The 23,429-nt window shown below is 41.2% G+C and overlaps 1 protein-coding gene across 1 annotated transcript in view; it reads left to right on the top strand.

Moving 5' to 3' along the window:
* immp2l (inner mitochondrial membrane peptidase subunit 2) overlaps positions 1–12,580 on the top strand; it is a 178,973-nt gene extending 166,393 nt beyond the window's left edge. Inside the window, exon 6 of the mRNA XM_028585500.1 lies at positions 11,889–12,580. Within this exon, the coding sequence (XP_028441301.1) occupies positions 11,889–12,014 (126 nt within the window). The 3' untranslated portion in view covers positions 12,015–12,580. The remainder of the gene's footprint in view (positions 1–11,888) is intronic.
* Positions 12,581–23,429: the final 10,849 nt, after the last annotated feature.

Here is a 23,429-nt window from a genome sequence, read left to right as displayed (position 1 = left end):
ACATCATCACATACCCTTCACCATACCCCCCACATCATCACATACCCTTCACCATACCCCACATCATCACATACCCTTCACCATACCCCCACATCATCACATACCCTTCACCATACCCCCACATCATCACATACCCTTCACCATACCCCCACATCATCACATACCCTTCACCATACCCCCACATCATCACATACCCTTCACCATACCCCCACATCATCACATACCCTTCACCATACCCCACATCATCACATACCCTTCACCATACCCCACATCATCACATACCCTTCACCATCATCACATACCCCCCCCCACATCATCACATACCCTTCACCATACCCCCACATCATCACATACCCTTCACCATACCCCCATATCATCACATACCCTTCACCATACCCCCACATCATCACATACCCTTCACCATACCCCCACATCATCACATACCCTTCACCATACCCCCACATCATCACATACCCTTCACCATACCCCCACATCATCACATACCCTTCACCATACCCCCATATCATCACATACCCTTCACCATACCCCCACATCATCACATACCCTTCACCATACCCCCCACATCATCACATACCCTTCACCATACCCCCACATCATCACATACCCTTCACCATACCCCCACATCATCACATACCCTTCACCATACCCGCACATCATCACATACCCTTCACCATACCCGCACATCATCACATACCCTTCACCATACCCCCCACATCATCACATACCCTTCACCATACCCCCATATCATCACTTACCCTTCACCATACCCCCACATCATCACATACCCTTCACCATACCCCACATCATCACATACCCTTCACCATACCCCCACATCATCACATACCCTTCACCATACCCCCACATCATCACATACCCTTCACCATACCCCCACATCATCACATACCCTTCACCATACCCCCACATCATCACATACCCTTCACCATACCCCCATATCATCACATACCCTTCACCATACCCCCACATCATCACATACCCTTCACCATACCCCCACATCATCACATACCCTTCACCATACCCCCACATCATCACATACCCTTCACCATACCCCCACATCATCACATACCCTTCACCATACCCGCACATCATCACATACCCTTCACCATACCCCCACATCATCACATACCCTTCACCATACCCCCCACATCATCACATACCCTTCACCATACCCCCATATCATCACTTACCCTTCACCATACCCCCACATCATCACATACCCTTCACCATACCCCCACATCATCACATACCCTTCACCACCCCCCCATATCATCACTTACCCTTCACCATACCCCCACATCATCACATACCCTTCACCATACCCCCACATCATCACATACCCTTCACCATACCCCCACATCATCACATACCCTTCACCATACCCCCACATCATCACATACCCTTCACCATACCCCCACATCATCACATACCCTTCACCATACCCCCACATCATCACATACCCTTCACCATACCCGCACATCATCACATACCCTTCACCATACCCCCACATCATCACATACCCTTCACCATACCCCCACATCATCACATACCCTTCACCATACCCCCACATCATCACATACCCTTCACCATACCCCCACATCATCACATACCCTTCACCATACCCCCACATCATCACATACCCTTCACCATACCCCCACATCATCACATACCCTTCACCATACCCCCACATCATCACATACCCTTCACCATACCCCCACATCATCACATACCCTTCACCATACCCCCCACATCATCACATACCCTTCACCATACCTAGAGATTGGCATGGTTTTATGTCAGTTAGCCTAATAGCTGGTTTGATTTGCATTCAGAGATGATTTTATGGAAAGTACCCCATGTTCCCCAGGATTATGGCAGCATATTTGATTAGTCAATAACCAATGTTTTATGGATTTGGAGAAGGATTTGATAGATGTGATGTTCCTTAGTTCTGTGGGTATGGGCTGCTAGAAAGGAACATTGCGTGACCTGCATATGATCTTTACTAGGACGCTATCAGATACAGTATATATATATATATATATATATATATATATATATATATATATATATATATATATATATACACAGTATCTCACAAAAGTGAGTACACCCCTCACATTTTAGTAAATATTTTATTATATCTTTTAATGGGACAACACTGAAGAAATTACACTTTGCTACAATGTAAAGTATTAAGTGTCCAGCTTGTATAACTATAATTGTGCTGTCCCCTCAAAATAAGTCAACACACAGCCATTAATGTCTAAACCACTGGCAACAAAAGTGAGTCCACCCCTATGTTAAATGCCCATAGGGCATAGAGGCAGGCAGATTATTATTTTTAAAGGCCAGTTATTTCATGGATCCAGGATACTATGCATCCTGATAAAGTTCCCTTGGCCTTTGGAATTAAAATCATCACATAACCTTCACCATACCTAGAGATTGGCATGGGGTACTTTCCATAAAATCATCTCTCAATGCAAATCAAACCAGAGCTACGAATGATGCACGGATTTGCGAGAGCCACGTATCTCTCATGGTGTCAGAACAACAACCCTGTCTTCAGCTGTGTGTCGATGCATTTTCCAGCTGATTCCAGGAGGCTTTCTAGAGACTTTATGTAGCTTAAGAAGGAGGAGAATTTCCTCAACACATAAAGGAACGCCTTCATCCTTCAGTTTATCGCAAACATTCAACATCAGCACATCCGGAGATGGGAGAACCGTCATCTGAAAAGTAACTAGAGCTCTGTGTGGGAAGACGAGTGTGTTACAGATCTGGATGTTTTTGACAGACGCTGCAGCTTCTCCTCCGAACATAAAGATTTCATTAACGCCAACGCTTCAGGCTTCTCTGGTGCAGAAAGAGAGTATTAACATCCACACACTGACTCCTCTCTGCGTGCTGTTTGTAGTGTGGCCCCTCTGGTATTGTGCGGTATGAAATTTTCAGCAGCAAAGGTTTCCTGTTTGCTATGGACGGCGCATCACAGGCCAGACAGGAGGCTCATATCTCCGGCTGAAAGGAATGTAAAGGGAGGAAATCCCCTCAGATCTGAAACCCAGAACGTGTGGACAAACGGCTCAGCAGAGCAGCTCTGGCTTTACAGTTTCCAGGGCTTTTCCCTGTTATTATAAGTCTTGGGTGCAGGGGCCGAGCCATTTCTGCCAGCATATTTCCACCAGACTTCATGTAAATAATCAGAACTTTTAGCGTGTATAGAGCCAGCATATTTCCACCAGACTCCATGTAAATAATCAGGACTTTTAGCGTGTATAGAGCCAGCATATCTCCACCAGAGTCCATGTAAATAATCAGGACTTTTAGCCTGTATAGAGCCAGCATATCTCCACCAGACTCCATGTAAATAATCAGGACTTTTAGCATGTATAGAGCCAGCATATCTCCACCAGACTCCATGTAAATAATCAGGACTTTTAGCGTGTATAGAGCCAGCATATTTCCACCAGACTCCATGTAAATAATCAGGACTTTTAGCGTGTATAGAGCCAGCATATTTCCACCAGACTCCATGTAAATAATCAGGACTTTTAGCATGTATAGAACCAGCATATCTCCACCAGACTTCATGTAAATAATCAGGACTTTTAGCGTGTATAGAGCCAGCATATTTCCACCAGACTCCATGAAAATAATCAGGACTTTTAGCGTGTATAGAGCCTGCATATCTCCACCAGACTCCATGTAAATATCAGGACTTTTAGCGTGTATAGAGCCAGCATATTTCCACCGGACTCCATGTAAATAATCAGGACTTTTAGCGTGTATAGAGCCAGCATATCTCCACCAGACTCCATGTAAATAATCAGGACTTTTAGCGTGTATAGAGCCAGCATATCTGGCATATCTGGCCATTTCTGGCAGCACCAAAGCTAAATGAAAGTCAAAAAGAGACAAAAACGTTGAAAAAAAGACTCTCTCTCATTAGACTTTTCAGATCTGATGCGAGGGAGTTAGATTTTGAAGTGTCATGTGACACGTGCCAGTGGCATGTACTTCCGTATGCCATACCAGACTGAGGTAATGAAGTGGTGCATGTATGACACATCAATTCGTAAGCCATTATTGGCGCGTTATCAAGATGCATACTCGTTTTTTAGCGTGTTTATCAACGCCGTTTGGCCTCCATTGACTTACACTGACTTACATTACCTTGCGATTGCGATTGAATTGATGCAGAATAGTATGAAAGGGCAAAAATCTGCAGAGGGAGGTTGGTCTGGGTGGAGGAGGGGTTTTAGGAAAGTGGCACAATGCCAGGACATGCCACTTCCAGGCTGCCACATGCCACTTAAAAATCTATCTGCTACTGGATGTAATGGTTGTAGTTGGACTTCTTAAGCAAGTTTTGTCTTTAAAAGTGCAATATGTAATACTGACAGCTAGCGTTGAAATAGTTACTGCACTTACATCTGACAGCTTAATGGGTAATTTCCTTTTTTTATCAACCTGGACCCTACATTTTCCCATGCCTTTGGTGTCTGAGTGGCTAGTGTGAACAAAACTCTTTCCAGGCTGAAATGTAATCTTAATGCTATTGTGTGCCTTCAATTTCTGTCCACTAAAAGTTCTGTTTTTGCCGCTGAAATGATGAGATTATAATTCTAAACGTCTGACAACATTATGGGATGGATCCCTACAGAGATAGACCTTTTAGTTAAAGAGTAAGTTCCTTTTAGTTTAACATGAAACAGCCCCGAAATCACCATCACCAAACTCCATGTAAATAATCAGGACTTTTAGCGTGTATAGAGCCAGCATATCTCCACCAGACTCCATGTAAATAATCAGGACTTTTAGCGTGTATAGAGCCAGCATATCTCCACCAGACTCCATGTAAATAATCAGGACTTTTAGCATGTATAGAGCCAGCATTTCCACCAGACTCCATGTAAATAATCAGGACTTTTAGCATGTATAGAGCCAGCATTTCCACCAGACTCCATGTAAATAATCAGGACTTTTAGCGTGTATAGCGCCAGCATTTCCACCAGACTCCATGTAAATAATCAGGACTTTTAGCGTGTATAGAGCCAGCATATCTCCACCAGACTCCATGTAAATAATCAGGACTTTTAGCGTGTACAGAGCCAGCATATCTCCACCAGACTGGCGTTCAAAATACTTACTGCTGTCCAAATTCAGAATACTGGAGAGGGTCGTCTCCCCCGGCCCCTCTGCACAGCTTCACCCAAGCTAATCACAACGTGAGCTAATATAAAAACATTTCATTGATTTCCATAATGCGTTTACCGGCACATAAAACAGTGTTAATAGAGTTGTGTTTATTTACTGGACGCAGTAGTAACACGAGAACCAGCACAATTATCACAGGCAGTGAAGCAAAAATATTTGTAAATGTCATGAATGATCAGCTACAAACAAATGGTTTCTCAGGATAATGATGCGTAAAACGGCTTACCCCTTTACGACTCCATGTAAATAATCAGGACTTTTAGTGTGTATAGAGCCAGCATATCTCCACCAGACTCCATGTAAATAATCAGGACTTTTAGCGTGTATAGAGCCAGCATATCTCCACCAGACTCCATGTAAATAATCAGGACTTTTAGCGTGTATAGAGCCAGCATATTTCCACCAGACTCCATGAAATAATCAGGACTTTTAGTGTGTATAGAGCCAGCATATCTCCACCAGACTCCATGTAAATAATCAGGACTTTTAGCGTGTATAGAGCCAGCATATCTCCACCAGGCTCCATGTAAATAATCAGGACTTTTAGCGTGTATAGAGCCAGCATTGAGTGTCAGCTGCGTGGCTTGTCCATTTTTATTTGTGGGAACATAGGGCCTAATTTTCAGTGAAAAAAATCTTAGAAATGTGGGAGCATAGGCACGCTCCCCCCAAGACAAAGTTATGATCGGACCCGGTTGTTTTTCTAGCCAGAGAACACCAGACCTATTTAATTCACACACAAAAAAAAGGTTTAAGCAGCAGTTCAGAGCTCAGGAACCAGACTACATTCTTTCCTTTTTTTTTATACTTACGTATCATCTGCGCTAAATGTCAGAAAATTAATCTTCAGAAACGTTTACCAGGTGGTGTAAATGTTGCAGTCTTTCTGTGTCTGTCATTCTCCAGTGCATTGGATTGTACTATAAAGTGGGGTTGAAGCACGACTGTCAGCTTCCATCCCTCCTAACAGACATTACAAAATCACATTATGCCTTTATTCTCACTGAATGGCTGAAGCTGCGGTGGCATCTCGCCAGGCCTCCACTCCATTATGTTTCTTTTTATGGGAGGAAAACGTCACGTCACGCTATGCACTTACACCTGACAGCTTAATGGGCAATCTCCTTTTTTATCAACCTGGACCCTACATTTTCCCATGCGTTCGGCGTCTGAGTGGCTAATGTGAACAAAGATCTTTCCAGGCTGAAATGTAATCTTAATGCAGTTGTTGCCTCTGACAGACTCAGATTATTATTCTAAGTGTCTGACAACATTATGGAAAGGATCCCTACAGAGATAGAGCTTTTAGTTAAAGAGTAAGATCCTTTTAGTTTAACATGAAACGAAATCACCATCACCAAACTCCAACAGACTCCATGTAAATAATCAGGACTTTTAGCGTGTATAGAGCCAGCATATCTCCACCAGACTCCATGTAAATAATCAGGATTTTAGCGTGTATAGAGCCAGCATATCTCCACCAGACTCCATGTAAATAATCAGGACTTTTAGCGTGTATAGAGCCAGCATATCTCCACCAGACTCCATGTAAATAATCAGGACTTTTAGCTTGTATAGAGCCAGCATATCTCCACATGTAAATGTGTGAATTAAGGGTTTATTTCAACCAAACCAGAGTGGTGATTGTTGCAACAGTGGAAAGATGAACCAAGACGGCTTTTGATAGTTTAGTTTCTCTCCACTTTGAATGAAGTGTGTTTTACTATGATGAAAGTACTGATTATCTAAAAGGATCTTAAAGGTCTATCTCTGTAGGGATCCTTTCCATAATGTTGTCAGACACTATCAGCGGCAAAAACAGAACTTTTACTGGTTGCAAACTGACGGTGAGCAATTGCCCGTTAACGTTACGTTGCAGCTTCTTTCAACGATGCCATCTCGCTTTGTACTGGACCAATTTCAAAGATTGTTGTTCCCATCTAGCCTCGAAATCTAGACGCACCCTAGCGGCAGCAAATGTATTTTGCAGTCTAGCAACTTTCCGTGGGCTTGCGAGCTGGAAAAACCAAACTCTGGTCAGGCCAATCGCATCGTGTATAGAGTCGGTGGGCGGGGCTTATGGCTGCTGCTGTCTTTGGAATCGGTTTTGGCAGCGACTCTGGAAGACTTGGAGTTCAGCTTTTCTTTGAGAAAAGAACAAAGAACGTCACTGAAGTCATTCTTAAAAAAGGGAAGATTTGGGAGTTTTGACGACCGGATACGGAAAAAGTTTAATCAAGCATTGCTCTGATTGGTTGTAGCGCTATCCTATTGCGTGCAGAGGGACTCTGAAAGACAACCGTTTGTCCCGCCCACTCGGATTGAGCCCCGACCAATGGGGAGTTCCCAGACCCAACATCTTGATGTGGGGCTGACTTGTCAGGCTAGTTCCCATCATTCACTTAGACACAAAAACATGGGAAAATAGGGTCCAGGTTGAAAATAAAAAAAAAAACTATAATTTACCCAAATATTCATACCGGGACCCATGAGTAACACCATTAAATCAGTGGGGTATATTCAGGATACATCCCATCCAGCGAGGAGGTCTCATTTGAATAATATATTCTTTTTGAATGTGCGCCTGCAGTGTTTCGCTGCCACCCACCACACAGACTTTTCACTCAGAAACACATCAGCTCCCACAAATGATGCTCTCAGCCTATTGGTTGATCAGAAATAGTCCAAAACATACACCCACAACCTCTGCATACAGTAACAGAACAGTGGGAGCTCTGTGTGGAGTGTGAGTCTTTCCTTTTCTACTTTTCTCAAAGTTTTTCTTTTGTCGAGCGTTGAATAGCGTTGTTTTCCAAGAAATTCAAAACTTTAAAAAAAATATGCGAGAGCGCCTGGGTAGCTCACCTGGTAGAGCGTGCACCCATATCACCTCTCCTCGACGCTGCATGTCATTTCCCATCTCTGTCCCCTTTCATGTCTTCAGCTGTCCTATAAAAAATAAATGCCGAAAATGCCCCAAAATTTGCAAAATGGAGGAAAGCTCTGAACTCATTAAACAGACGAGATTTCACATCAGTCGACCTCACTCTGGTGGGAATTATGGCCTATTGCAGCGTCTTTAAGGTCCAATAAATATGATTTTTACTGAGCCCAAAGCGGAAAATGACCACATTACATCTGTGGGAGGTTAATTAAAGTGGCTGATCGATCCCAGTGAGTCAGCCAGCTGCTGGGATTTCTGCCTCTCAGTGCTACCGTACTCATCCTGATCTGGATGTTAACACGGGAAGAAGGAAACCAACCAACCACAGAAAGTGCTAAAGAGAAATAGTAGGATCTGAAGGATAAGCCAAAAAACTAGACACGTTAACAGTGAATCAAAAAGATAAAAATCAAACAAAGGAGACAAAGAGAGAGCTTAAGAACATTGAACTGTAGTTGGAAAACTAAGTTATTTAAGCATCCAAAAGCCCAATAAAAATTAAAGATTAACCAAGAAAGCATAGCAAGAACCAGCGAACCACATTAAAGGTCCTATGACATGCTGCTTTTTGGATGCTTAGTGGTCCCCTAATACTGTATCTGAAGTCTCTTTTATATAGACCTTAGTGGTCCCCTAATACTGTATCTGAAGTCTCTTTTATATAGACCTTAGTGGTCCCCTAATACTGTATCTGAAGTCTCTTTTATATAGACCTTAGTGGTCCCCTAATACTGTATCTGAAGTCTCTTTTATATAGACCTTAGTGGTCCCCTAATACTGTATCTGAAGTCTCTTTTATATAGACCTTAGTGGTCCCCTAATACTGTATCTGAAGTCTCTTTTATATAGACCTTAGTGGTCCCCTAATACTGTATCTGAAGTCTCTTTTATATAGACCTTAGTGGTCCCCTAATACTGTATCTGAAGTCTCTTTTATATAGACCTTAGTGGTCTACTAATACTGTATCTGAAGTCTCTTTTATATAGACCTTAGTGGTCCCCTAATACTGTATCTGAAGTCTCTTTTATATAGACCTTAGTGGTCCCCTAATACTGTATCTGAAGTCTCTTTTATATAGGCCTTACAGCATGTGTGTGTAATTCAGGCCTGTGTAATAACAACATTGTAATTTCCCCTTGTGGGATTAATAAAGTATACATTATTATTACATTAACCAGTAAATGACAGAAAGGATTCCTGAAAGCCAGAGCATTGCTCTGGGTGAAACTACTCAAGTTCAAAAGGGGACCGTGGAAACAAGAAACACAAGAACGAACCAACTTTTTTTTTTTTTTTTTTTTTTTAATTAAGAGAATAAAATAGCTAAAAATGTCTCGCTGCCCAACGTTAACAGCTTTTATATCTGGTTCCATCCACATTCTGTGTTAGAAGTTGTAAGAAATGTGCATAATAAATTGGATTTAAATATGTCTTCATATCTCGCCCGCCCGTCTCAGTAGATAACATCTCGCTGACCTGCGTCTGAACTGCAGCAGATGAATATTAATCATTTCATTTCTTCGTGTTATTAAACTGGATCTTGACCTGCAGCGGTTGGCTCATTCTAAAGCCCCCTCCTCAGCCATCGGGACCCCCCCACAGATGTCGAATCAAACGTTTCCTCGTCTGTCTGCAGCCGGGTCACACCGCGTTTTTTTTTTTAATATACAGTACAGGCCAAAAGTTTGGACACACTTTCTCCTTCAATGCTTTTCCTTTTTATTTTCATGACTATTTACATTTTAGATTCTCACTGAAAGCATCAAAACTATGAATGAACACATATGGAATTATGTACTTAACTTAAGTGTGAAATAACTGAAAACGTGTCTTATATTTTAGATTCTTCAAAGTAGCCACCCTTTGCTTTTTTATTAATAAGGGAAATAATTCCACTAATTAACCCTGACAAAGCACACCTGTGAAGGTAAAACCATTTCAGGTGACTACCTCATGAAGCTCATTGAGAGAACACCAAGGGTTTGCAGAGTTATCAAAAAAAGCAAAGGGTGGCTACTTTGAGGAATCTAAAATATAAGACATGTTTTCAGTTATTTCACACTTTTTTGTTAAGTACATAATTCCATATGTGTTCATTCATAGTTTTGATGCCTTCAGTGAGAATCTACAATGTAAATAGTCATGAAAATAAAAAGGAAAAGCATTGAATGAGAAGGTGTGTCCAAACTTTTGGCCTGTACTGTAGACGCCAGCTTTTTTAGAGATAACAGGCGTCACTGAAAAAGCATTTGACATTTTGCTGCCGCGCGTGTTCGACCTTATGCAAAGCTGCCCTTATTGAAGCAGTGAGGAAGATGTCAGACTGAGCTGATCTTGGGCTGTCAGATTGCCAGTTTTAATTAGCTCAGCTGTTGATGTCCGCGGGACTCTGGACCTGAGTGCGACTGTAAATCAAACTTCTCTTAAATTCTCCGAAAATGAGCTTTTCCGTGCATATAGTGAAGCTCTTCGTCATATTTATTAGTCCATGTTTTTGTAGCTCCAGTGAAATAGTTAAGAGAAGATGGGCATATAACTTTAAAATACAATACTTTAAACCTTGAATAAACAGAAACACATCAGCTCCCACAAAGAGACGCACCGGCTCACACACTCAAAAAATATTTCATTTTACACATTTATTTGCTATTTTATTCATATATTACGCTACTTTTGTGAAACCAAGACTTTTGTAAAAACAGTAATACAATTGAGTGTAGGTTTGTTTTCACAAGAGATTTGAGAAATAATTCAAAACGGTACTAAAAACCACTCAGAGATCACGTGCCTCTGCCGATACTGCAAACTCAATATGTGATATTTTTGTATTATTAATACTAGAAAAAAAAGACATATCACTGGCACAGACATTAGTACTTCTCTGACATGTTTTTAAATCCGAATTTGGATTCAAATATGCTTCAAACTACACAAACAGTTACAGTTCGATAATGGGATACCATGGTCCAGATTTCTTTTTATTCCAAAATAAACAGTGCTGTAGTTCATGATAATATATATATATATATATATATATATATATATATATATGTGTGTATATATATATATATATATATATATATATATATATATATATATATATGTTATTCAAAAGCCATGTTAACCCTTGTGTTGTCTTTGCGTCCACCACGCAACCTTTTGTGTTTCTGGGTCAAAATTTTAAATGAATTATTTATTTTTTTGTCGCTTTTCCCAATTTTTGTGTCACTTTTTGAAAAAAAAAGTCACTTTTTTTCAAAAAATTGTTACTTTGCCAAAAAATTTCACTTTTTGCAAAAAACATTCACTTTTTGCAAAAAATAATCACTTTTTCCGATGTTTTTTAGATTTTTGCTGCCATTTTTTTAACGTTTTTGTTGTTCTTTTCGACATTCTTCTACACATTACTTTCTCCATTTGCTCTAAAATTGAATAAAACACCCAAATTCAATAAAAGTAGTGAACTGATCATATATTTTACTTGTGAAAAGCATCATACGGAACCATCCACGTTATTTATTTAAAAAATTTGGTTGAAAGAAACCCAAATTCTGAAATAAAACCTTTTTGAAAATGGATCAGATTTGACCCGAGGACAACAGGAGAGTTAAGAAGACAACTCTGACACCAAAAACCAGCAGCCTTGTTGCCAGTTGTTTAGTATGTGTGGTTTTTATTTCCCAGGTGGCAGTGGGGCTGCTTCACGGTCGGGCCTCCCACATCATCTGGCCGCCAAATCGCTGGCAGCGAATCAAGGCGTCTCTGCCGGCAAACCGAGGGCCGCTGGACACCGAAGAAGAAGAGGGATGAAGACACACAAACGGACAATTTTTATGACTACAGTAGAGGGCTGGGTATCGCCACTGATTTCCTGAATCCATTCAATTCCAACTCACAAGGTCCCAATTTGATTTTGGATTTGATTTTATTCAATATACACATTGGATTAGGGATATTTCAATTACAATACCAACTTTGCTTGGATATAAAAGAGATTTTTTAGAGAACTAACGCTGTGATTTGTACAAGAAACCCGGGATGCACCGAATCCAGATTTTTGGGGTTCGGCCGAATACCGAATCCACTGGTTAAGATTCTGACAAATCTGAATACCGAATACCAAATCCTGCTCCCATCCTCAGTCCATTAACACAATAAACACATTAATGAAGTAAACAACGTCCACAGCCTCTAAAACAGTTAAACGTAACAACTTAATGTTGAATTCACACGCTCTTTTGACATTGTAGGAAAGCACATTGCTATCGGCAGATGAGATGTTCGCTAACCAGTCTATGATGAAAGGGAAATTAGAAAGCTAACGTTAGCTAACGAGCAGCAGCTCAACAGCTGACAGCCCGGGAGAGGCTCGGTCTGGGTAACACCAGTTTTTAGCCGGGACTGTCCTTCCTTTGCCGTACCTGAAGTTGTTGCATTCTGGCTGCTGTCTGGAGATGCCTTCATGCACAACTCGTATTCTTCCAGATGTTTCAGACCAGATGTTGTAACAGTGGCCATGTTGTGTATAGTTTAGGGTCCTCGCCACCACCAGACCAATCAGCATTGAACAGATTGAAAATGTAGCTGGACTTGAATGGCCTTCCTTTGACTGAAAGTACTGCCAAACAACAACTTTTTCAGCTCACCAGATCCATGTCCACTTCCTCACATCCTGCTGCATTGAACGCTCCACCTACGTAAACACCTTCCCGTCATTAAGTCGACCAGCGTAGCGCACGCAGGCAGAAACCCAACACCGTCAAAAAGCCCAATATTCAGCCGAATCCGAAGCCGAATCCTGGATTCGATGCATCCCTACAAGAACCCCTTGTAACCTGGTGCTTTATTATTTGTCGTTAGGAATTGGCCACAAAGACAGAAAATAATTGTATACGATTAGTGCAGAGGGTGTGATGTGGTTCCTTATATAGTCTAGTTCCATTTGATACTGATATCTTCAGTCTTGCTTTAAAACGCAGCCTCTTAACCCCTTGTGTTGTCTTCCCATCAACAATGCAACTTTTAGTTTTTCTGGGTCAAAATTTCTTTTTTTTTGACACTTTTGTTGCTTTACCCCAATGTTTTTTAAGCTTTTCCTGATGTGTTTGTCACATTTTTTGACATTTTAGTCACATTTCCCGATGTTTCTATCACTTTAAGCTTTTTTTTTTAACGTTATTTTATCAATTATTTTCTTCAAATGCTATCAAATTTAACAAAAGACCCAAATTAAATGAAATTATAGTGAACTGATCGTTTATTTTATTTGTGAAGGTTGTTGTATGGAACCATCCACGTTATTTTTTTTCGACAATATGTCAATGACAAATGATGTAAATGTAAAAATGGGTCAAATTTGAAGATCTATTTGAATGCCAGCCCTACTTTAGTGATGTCATCTGAACTGAAATGATGTGTCCGCTACTGTTTGGGAAAAACTGAGTCATGAGATTGTTCAACTGCTTGTTAAGTCAACTGTTAGACTGTGTATTGGTTTTGGTGTTTAATTGTGCCACAGTCCGGTCGTTACCAGTGATAAACTTAAATGAAGGATTTCATTGTACAAAATCTCGCCTCCATCTTTACATAGCGGGAGACTCAAGACATCTTTTCGTTATTTTGCCGCTCGAGTAAAGGCTCCGACACACCAACCAGACAGCTGACAGTCGGCAGAAAAGGCATTCGGACTGATCATTCGGCTCCCCGAGGTCCAAAAAGCGTATTTAAGCGTATTGTCACCCAAAAAAATAAAAATAAAAAGGAAATGACAAACGCATCACGTGGGTGTGGCTTCTCCCGAATGTCAAAGCCAGACCAAAATGGCGACTCGTTCTGAATACGATCTCGTATTTTACAAAAATAGTTCGCCGAAATGTGTTTCTGAAAACATTTTAAGTGAGAAATAGACCGTGCAGTTGCTGAATGTCTTTTTTTTTTTGATCGACAAAGGTCAGTTTGAAAGATTTTCATCAGATTTTGAGAGGTTTGAGAGTGTTTTAACATAAGTGCACTGATTCGCTAGTCAATGGCTAGCGCTCCACCAATCAGATTGGTTATTGGGTCCGACTGCCGATTCAGCAAGTCAAATCGGCCAAAATTAAAGCCGACGGCTCCTCCGACTGGCGACGGCACTGAACACACCGAACAGACTCGAGTCACCAACCTCGCCAGAATGTCCGACGGCCGATTATCGGGTTGGTGCGTCAGCGCCTTTAGCTGATGTTGACTGTAAGCACCTTTTGGAGGGAATAGTTCATGTCACCAGAGCTTGATTTACACTGTCCAATGAAACCATTAAAAGAAAAAACTACATACAGACTGACTTATTGATATCTCTTTAAAGGTATCTTTAACCTGGACCCTATTGTCCCATGCATTGGTTTCTAAGTGACTAATATGAACAAAAGTCTGAATCTTTGAAATTAGTCCAGTATTGAGAAAGTTTGAACAAGTTGCGATGTAACATTAATGGGCAATTTCCTTCACTAAAAGTTCTGTTTTTTCCGCTGACAGACTCAGATTATTATTCTAAGTGTCTGACAACATTATGGGATGGATCCCCACAGAGAGAGACCTTTTAGTTAAAGAGTAAGATCCTTTTAGTTTAACATGAAACAGCCCTGAAATCACCATCAACAAACCCACCAGACTCCATGTAAATAATCAGGACTTTTAGCGTGTATAGAGCCAGCATATCTCCACCAGACTCCATGTAAATAATCAGGACTTTTAGCGTGTATAGAGCCAGCATATTTCCACCAGACTCCATGTAAATAATCAGGACTTTTAGCGTGTATAGAGCCAGCATATTTCCACCAGACTCCATGTAAATAATCAGGACTTTTAGTGTGTATAGAGCCAGCATATTTCCACCAGACTCCATGTAAATAAACTGAACTTTTAGTGGATGAAATTGACCATAAATGTTACATTGCAACTTGTTTCTCCGCTGCCGACTGCAACTATCTTTCTTAATACTGGAATAATTTCAAAGATTGTTGCTCCCATCAGTCACTTAGACAAAACAACATAGGAGAAATAGGGCCAAGGTTGAAAAAACCCATTAATTATCCTTCAAGTATGTTATACTCTGGTCTGCTATAGCAAAGATTCTTTCATGTCTTTTTCTCTCAGCACAACCTCCGTGTCCGTGACCTCTCGAGAGCTCTCGAGGATAACAGTGTGAATTCAATTATTTTCCAGAGCGACGGGGGGAAAAACGATGTCTCTGTGATTATCTAAACATCTATTCCCGCTGTGCTTTGTATGTGCTGCTGGTGTTGTTGTCTGGAAGCAGAGGGCTGCAAGTCGTTCACACAGATTCAATGAATATTCCCTCCTTTATGAAATGCTCCGGAGAGGACAAAATGAGCCATTTAGCCTCTCACGACAACCAGGTTATCTCAAGTCTTAATTGAAATAGAGAAAAACCACACAAAGACAAAACAGCCCATGCAGCTGACGTCTGCAAGCCTCCCACAGCGGCTGAAAGGCGCCCGTCTTTTAAAGAGGTGTGTCGCGGATTTGCATGAATCCAATTGAGGCAGCACTTGTGGTAAATTCAGTCAAATGGAGCTCTCAATTGTAGCTGTTGATTCTGCGACGCTAACAGCTGTGTCACAGCGAAATGGGACGCTGGGGGGCACAAGTAGGGCTAAATGCAAGTGTACTCACCCCCACCCCCAGTCCCCCGCTGAGGCAAACGCAGAACAGCGAGCTCACAGCTGCGTAATTAATTCACTCGAATGTGATGTGCATTTCAATCAAATCAGTTGAATCTGGCAATTTAAAGGAGACCTACTGTATTATGCTTTTCTGTATTTCCTGTCATATCTATAATGTTACAGTGTTGGATGCTCATATTAGAACGTGGCCAAAGCTTCAAACAATGATGTAAATGTATTTAAAAGAAATCCCCCTGAGCCAAAACCTCAGATTTCCCACCGTTCCTCCTTATGATGTCATACCGAGACAGTTTTCTAACTGTAGTACTTTACATTAAACTAACTGTAGTACTTTACATTAAACTAACTGTAGTACTTTACATTAAACTAACTGTAGTTCTTTACATTAAACTAACTGTAGTTCTTTACATTAAACTAACTTTAACGCACAGCACAGATGCGGAGACTACAGAGATCTGGAAACGCTGACCAATCGGAGCAGACTGGGCTTTTTCGGGAGGGGGGTTTAAAGAGACAGGCGCTCGGACAGAGCGTGAATACAGGTGCAGCAGCCTCGGGCTGTGATTAATCATGATTAATCAGCAAATTTAAAATACTAGGATTTACTTTAAATTAAAAAATTAGGGCTGTCAATCGATTAAAGGTCCCATGGCATGGAATTGTGGCTCGAGTGGCTGTAATTCTGCACCAAGGCTGAATTTCAGGAAAGAGACTTCAGATACAGTATTAGGGGACCACTAAGGTCTATATAAAAGAGACTTCAGATACAGTATTAGGGGACCACTAAGGTCTATATAAAAGAGACTTCAGATACAGTATTAGGGGACCACTAAGGTCTATATAAAAGAGACTTCAGATACAGTATTAGGGGACCACTAAGGTCTATATAAAAGAGACTTCAGATACAGTATTAGGGGACCACTAAGGTCTATATAAAGGCATCCAAAGAACACCATGTCATGGGACCTTTAAAATATTGAATTGCAATTTCCATAGTTAACTCGCCATTCATTCGCAAATTAATCGCACATTTATTAGTTCTAAGTGTACTCTATAGAAGATATTTTTCAAGTTTTTAATGCTCAAGTGATATTGGAGACCGGCCATCTCGGTGGGAACTTAATTCGTAACTTTGGTCTTGTTAAAAGACATTTGCATTAACTCGTTATCAGTGCGCTCATTTTGACAGCCCTAGTAGAAACACAGAATACAAGCATGAACCTGAAAAAACGTATATAATAGACCTTTTTTTACGGCAGACATGTTGACATGTCATAGTAGTAGTAGTAGTAGTATGTCATAGTATTCAAACCCATTAATGATGGCTGCATTCCACTTAGGAGAGGTCCTGGTATTAAACCATTAATGATGGCTGCATTCCACTTAGGAGAGGTCCTGGTATTAAACCATTACTGATGGCTGCATTCCACTTAGGAGAGACCCTGGTATTAAACCATTACTGATGGCTACATTCCACTTAGGAGAGGTCCTGGTATTAAACCATTACTGATGGCTGCATTCCACTTAGGAGAGACCCTGGTATTAAACCATTACTGATGGCTGCATTCCACTTTGGAGAGGTCCTGGTATTGTTCATGCTGACTCACTGAAATATCTTACTGGGACACTTGATGGAACTGAGCCATCGTTAAGGTTATCAATCTCAGCTGTGCTTTTCCTACTATGACAAGTCAACATGTCTGCTGTGAAAAAGCTCTCATTTAATGTTTGTGTTTGTGATTAATAATCTGCAGCCTGCAGAGCAAAATGACCATCTATATACACGTTGATATTAAAGCCTGAGCTGTTACACGAGAGTAACAGCCACTCTGGTGTTTGAACATCTCTCGGTACTTTACATCCTGCGTTTATTTTATTTACAGAGAGCTGGAAGGACTCATCCGTCTGTCTGTTTCTGTGTCTGTGTGTGTTTGTGTGTCTCTCTCTCTCTCTTAAGCTTCTGCTCTGTTTCCGTGCCAACAATCGCTGCCGGCTGCAGCTGCTAGGATACCGGTGTTGCCGTGGTGAGATATGGCCTCGTTTAGCATCACCACAACAACAGGGAAGAAGGCGCGTGTAGAGCCGAGCGTACTCCATCGGTTAACACACACACACAGTCCTGCTGAAAACATGCTTTTGTTTTTGATTTGATATTATTTGAATAAACTTTATTGGATTTTCCAAGAAGAATCTCAGCTGACAGGACAAATAGCGCTGTGACTTCTAGTGCAAAGGATATTTCTGCCTAAATCCGACTCCATCACCCCAACAGCTGAAGTATGAAATAATAAAATGATGGACCGCCAGAGGAATTACAATATTAAAGGAAATGAATTACTCATCATCATCTTCATAACAGCCACAGTTAACTCATTCCAGTTTTTAAATTACATTTCCTCTAGTTCTGAATGAAACATGACATTTCTCACCCACCCGGCATCAGAATTTGGATGTTTCCATTTAATTAGGATAAGGCTACAGGTTCAAGAGCAGGTTAATGCAACAGACCTGTAAATATTTTTTTAAGCGCACACGTGTTTCCACTGGGAAGCTAACGTTAGTTTATATAGCTAACAGCTAATTCGGCTAACCGCTAGTGCAAAGTTGTAAATCCTCGTAAAAAACAGGATTTTCATCGGCACATGCGCGGAACGGATTGTGTACCGACACCCCCCCCCCCTCTGTCGCTTTCACTTCACATTTTGGTACCGCCTTAGCTCGCTGGGAACCTCGACGGAAAAAAAGTGACAAAAAAGGTGCAAAAAGTGACAATAAAAGTTCATTTTCAATTTTGATTATGCATTGAATTAGACCCAGACTAATCAATGATCATTGTGATATTGTGATATACATACAGTGTAATGTGTTGCGTGTGTGTCCATGTGTGTCCATGTGTGTGGGTGTGTCCATGTGTGTGTCTTGTGTGTGTGTGTGTGTGTGTGTGTGTGTGTCTGTGCCGACATCCCCCTCTGTCGCTTTCACGTCACCTTGTGGTATCGCCTCAGCTCGCTCGCTGGGAACCTCGACGGAGGTGGTACTAAAAATAAACTGCCTGTTGTTTGTTTTTCTTTTTGTTTTTTGTTTATTTTTTAAAAAAATATTTAGCTAAAAGTTTATTGTTATTCTTATACTGTATTTTTTTAATCTTTTTTTCTATTTAAAGAGTGTTTTTGTAAGATGCTAAAATCTGCTGCTGGAAATCTAATTTCAGTCATCCCAAAGGGATCAATAAAGAGAAGTCTAAGTCTAAGTTAGCAGGTTACCAGGGACTTTTTTTTCGTAATGGAAAACCAAAAAGGGCGAGTAGAGTCGAGGCGAGTCGAGCAGGTACCGTGTGATGGAAAAGCGTCATAAGCGATCTTTGCAGTCCATTGTACAGTCCTTCCAGTTTTTTTTGTGATCGTTGGGGGGCAAAAATCCTTGATTATGCTGCACGTTTTCTTAAAAAATGCGATGGAATATGCTCTATATGATATCTATGCAATTTTATGCAATGAAATTGCGGGAACTTGCAAAAATTGCGGTTTGATGAAAAAGAGAAAAGACAGGTTATTCCTCCAACACCCTGCTTTTCGATGATGTCCACATCGAGTAATTACGTCACTTCATAACGTTCCCATGGCAACAGGGGAAAATGGCTGCTCTTGTGTGAAGTAAACGCAACATTTTTCAACTTTCTGCTCAGATATATTATCGGACTTTTTTGCCACAAAAATGCGGGGATTATGAAATCGTGCAAACCCGCGCAATGTAAAAAATGAAAATCTGCAATTTATGCGGCGAAAGTGTGGCATATTTGAAAAAAATACTTTGGCTGATTATGCGTTGAATTATGCGATCGCATAATCGCGTTTTTCTGGAGGGACTGGTTGTACGTCCATGTCATTCAGAGACAGATAGTGGACTTAACAGACTTTTCTTTACGTGGACATCTCTCAGATTATGACTTTAAGTCTTCTTGAAGGAGATGTTATTCATATTTTAAATTAGATTTAGATTTTACCTCTGTGAGAGCGATAAATCCGGAGATAATGGGATCATATATTCAACCACATGTCAATGTCAAGGACAACCCCCGTCCTTCTGATTGTCTTATCGCTGACGCTGCCATTTTACTGAAGCTCCATCTCCGTTAAGTCAGTATTAAGTTGCCCCCCCACACACACATCGGTCCAAAGTCCTCTCTAAAGCAACACGAGACGGTCACTGCTTGTGCATCGTTGGGGGGGAATGAATCAAAGCAATCATCAGAGGTTGAAATTTATCCCCGTATCAATGTCACATGCATTTTACAACAGTCTGCCCCATTTACTGCCCTGCGGCAGCTTTTCTTCTGGATCCCTAATGAATTCTTAGAGCCGTCTCTAAACGCTTGCACGGCTCATTTGACTGTTTGATTGCTCCTCTCGCGCCGCAATCTTGACCAGTTAGAAATGCAATTATGCTAATCGGAGCTACGTACGAGAGGGGTCAGCTGCTGCACTCCGGGCCTTTACCTCGCCTGTGAATAGTTGAGCCCCGGAGCCCTGTGGATGAAGGTGTTTCATCCAGCCCCTGTAATAGATATTAAACAGCGCTTGGCTGTGTAGGAGAGCGATGGGAATTAATCTCCACTGATCCGAGATCGTCTGCTACGCCTTCGAGAAGAAACAGCAGCAACTCCATGCTTGTCCAACCTGCTGATGCCAAAGCACTAAAGTCCTAAAAACACAAATATATATTTGAGATGAAGTCTTTAACCATAGGCAATAAAATTAATGGACAAAGCGACGCTGTAGACTTCCACAGAGACGAGTGAAGTCTATTAGAAGAGGCACTTTTCCGGTGCTGGCTGAGCAGCCTCCAACTGAGAGACGTAGATGTGACGTGAGCAACGTGTCTGAAAGTGTGAAGTCTTCTGGTAGCTGTGCCGAGAGAAATCTCAATCATTCCCAATCTTACAAAGACGGAGAGTGTAGGTATATGTAAGGAGATAACATAGACACAGGCTAATTACTGATCACTAACATGCTAGTTAACATTAGTAATTACTGATCACTAATATGATAGTTAACATTAGTAATTAAACCTAAACAGCTCATGTAAGTCCAAACTGCCTGTGAGCTTCTCCTGTACTATACGGTAATTCCTCTACTGTGTGACAATAAGTCTCGTGGTTATGACACAATCGTTAGCCTATTTTTATAAAAGCGTCTGCTACGGAGCCATAACGTGAGGTACGAGGTAATGGAGCCTTTTATACATTGTCGTGTTTCTTTAGAAATAAACAACGGACAAATAAAGTCTTTAAACGCTTCAGATGTAAAGTTATTCGCTGTCAAAGTGACGTCAGAATGAATGGGAGTCAATGGGATGCTAACGGGAGGTGATGGCTTGTTAGCATCAAAATGGACAACATTCCTCCATGCATCATCAGTGTTATTTTTGGTTGAAACAAATCCCTACTTCTTATGTGGCTGTGGCTCCGGAGTTTGAGTGGGTCGTCCACTAGATAGATAGATAGATAGACAGACAGATAGATAGATAGATAGATAGATAGATAGATAGATAGATAGATAGATAGATAGATAGAAATCATCATAATCAGAAAGTTTGATCTCTCGCTCTTGCTGTCCACATGTCGAAGTGTCTTTGACTTTAAACCCTGCGCTGTGCACGAGCCTAGGAGCATTTTACTAATGCTCTGTTAAAATAACAATGAAATGCTGCGTTATTGACTTTAGACCAGGTTTCTGTTGGTCAATGGTGCGATCACTTCCCGCTGCCTCAAGATAGCAATACTCCCAGAATGCACCTGAACACACCTCCCTGTAAGACCAGCACGCCCAGAATGCACCTGAACACACCTCCCTGTAAGACCAGCACGCCCAGAATGCACCTGAACACACCTCCCTGTAAGACTAGCACACCCAGAATGCACCTGAACACACCTCCCTGTAAGACCAGCACGCCCAGAATGCACCTGAACACACCTCCCTGTAAGACCAGCATGCCCAGAATGCACCTGAACACACCTCCCTGTAAGACCAGCACGCCCAGAATGCACCTGAACACACCCCCCTGTAAGACCAGCACGCCTGTGGGCCACAGATGGGCGCAGGTTCATTATTTATTTAAAGTAGGGGTTTTTGTTATCTTTGTATTTCAGTGTCCTAGTGAGGCCAAATGCCTCGATTAGATTAACACAGCAAAGAAGCAGCGGATGTTTCCATGTTCCATGTTCTCATTACCTTCTTAATGATAACAGAAATTGCTTAGCAATTAAGAAATGCTTTAAAACAAAAGCAACTTAACAAACCATCAGCTAAAAAAAAGAGAAGAGTTCCACTAATTAAAGCCTATTATTCACGCTGACGCAGCAGATGTCTCTTAAAGACTCTTCAATTACCAAAACCTCCTCAGCAAGATTAGAACAATACGTTATCACAAATCGTGCTTCACAAAGTTTATGTTTAGTCCTTAACGATTCAACTTTTATAATTGTGTTTCCACTAGAAGGTTTTAGAAGACCCTGACTTGAATAGATTTAAAAAAGTTTAATTAACTTCTTCTTCTCTTCAGCGTGCCTTGTTGGTTTCCCTTTCAGTTTGAGATTATTTTTTCCTAGAGTGCTTTCCAACAACGCCCAGAAGAGGAAACATAGTGGCTTCAACTGTGAGTTTGTGAAGAAATCAATGTGTTGCTTTTGAAATTGAAGTGTAATTTCAAGACCGTTGAAGGCTTTAAAACTTGCAGTGTGTTTCATCAGCACATTCCGCTCCCCGGCTTGAAAGTCTTGTGTTTTAGGACCCATCCGCCCAGACCTCCTCCCTACGAGGATCCTCACGCTCTATATAAAGACGTGGACTCGGGGAGAACCGGGACGAATGAAACAGTTTTTAATTAAACGTCATTTACAAAGACATCGTGAAACACTGAAAGCTAATATTTTGTCACTAGCAACTTGTATCTGTCCTCTGTCAAATACAGTTGCATTTTCAGCTCTGAACGAAACCATTGGGGAGTTATTTAAGCAGTAGTCTGACGTGCGTTTTGTTTCATTCCCTCCTGGCCTGGACGAAAGAAACATACAGTTTACAGCAACAATCCTAAACTAAAAAACTCTGACATTCCACACTTTAGGACATTTTAAAACACTAATTCATCTGGCGTATGACCATGACAACGGTATATGAAACAAAAGTCATTAAAAAAAATTACCACATTAAACATTTTATTTAACGCACTCAAATTGGGTTCGGGGGTCTAACTTTTTAGCAGCATGACGTCATGACGCCGACTTTCCTGGGTCTGGTAGATCTTGCGTGCTGTACATGCTGACAAAATTTGACATTTGCAACGTGTATGGTTTTCGGGATAACTGCAATGTTTCCTTCATCCCCCGGTTGTACCCTACTTGCAAATACAGTGCATTACTTGTCGTAGCTATATGCACGAATGGTTCATGAGATCAGCCCGTGTAGCCTTACCCCCCCAAATTTCCACCAACTGTGTGACAGTAAGTCTCGTGGTTATGACACAATCGTTAGCCTATTTTTAT

Source organism: Perca flavescens, chromosome 8 (assembly GCF_004354835.1).
Source record: "Perca flavescens isolate YP-PL-M2 chromosome 8, PFLA_1.0, whole genome shotgun sequence".
NCBI classification, from domain to species: domain Eukaryota; kingdom Metazoa; phylum Chordata; class Actinopteri; order Perciformes; family Percidae; genus Perca; species Perca flavescens.
Note: the sequence above shows the minus strand (reverse complement) of the source record. Positions and strands in the feature narration are given on the sequence as shown.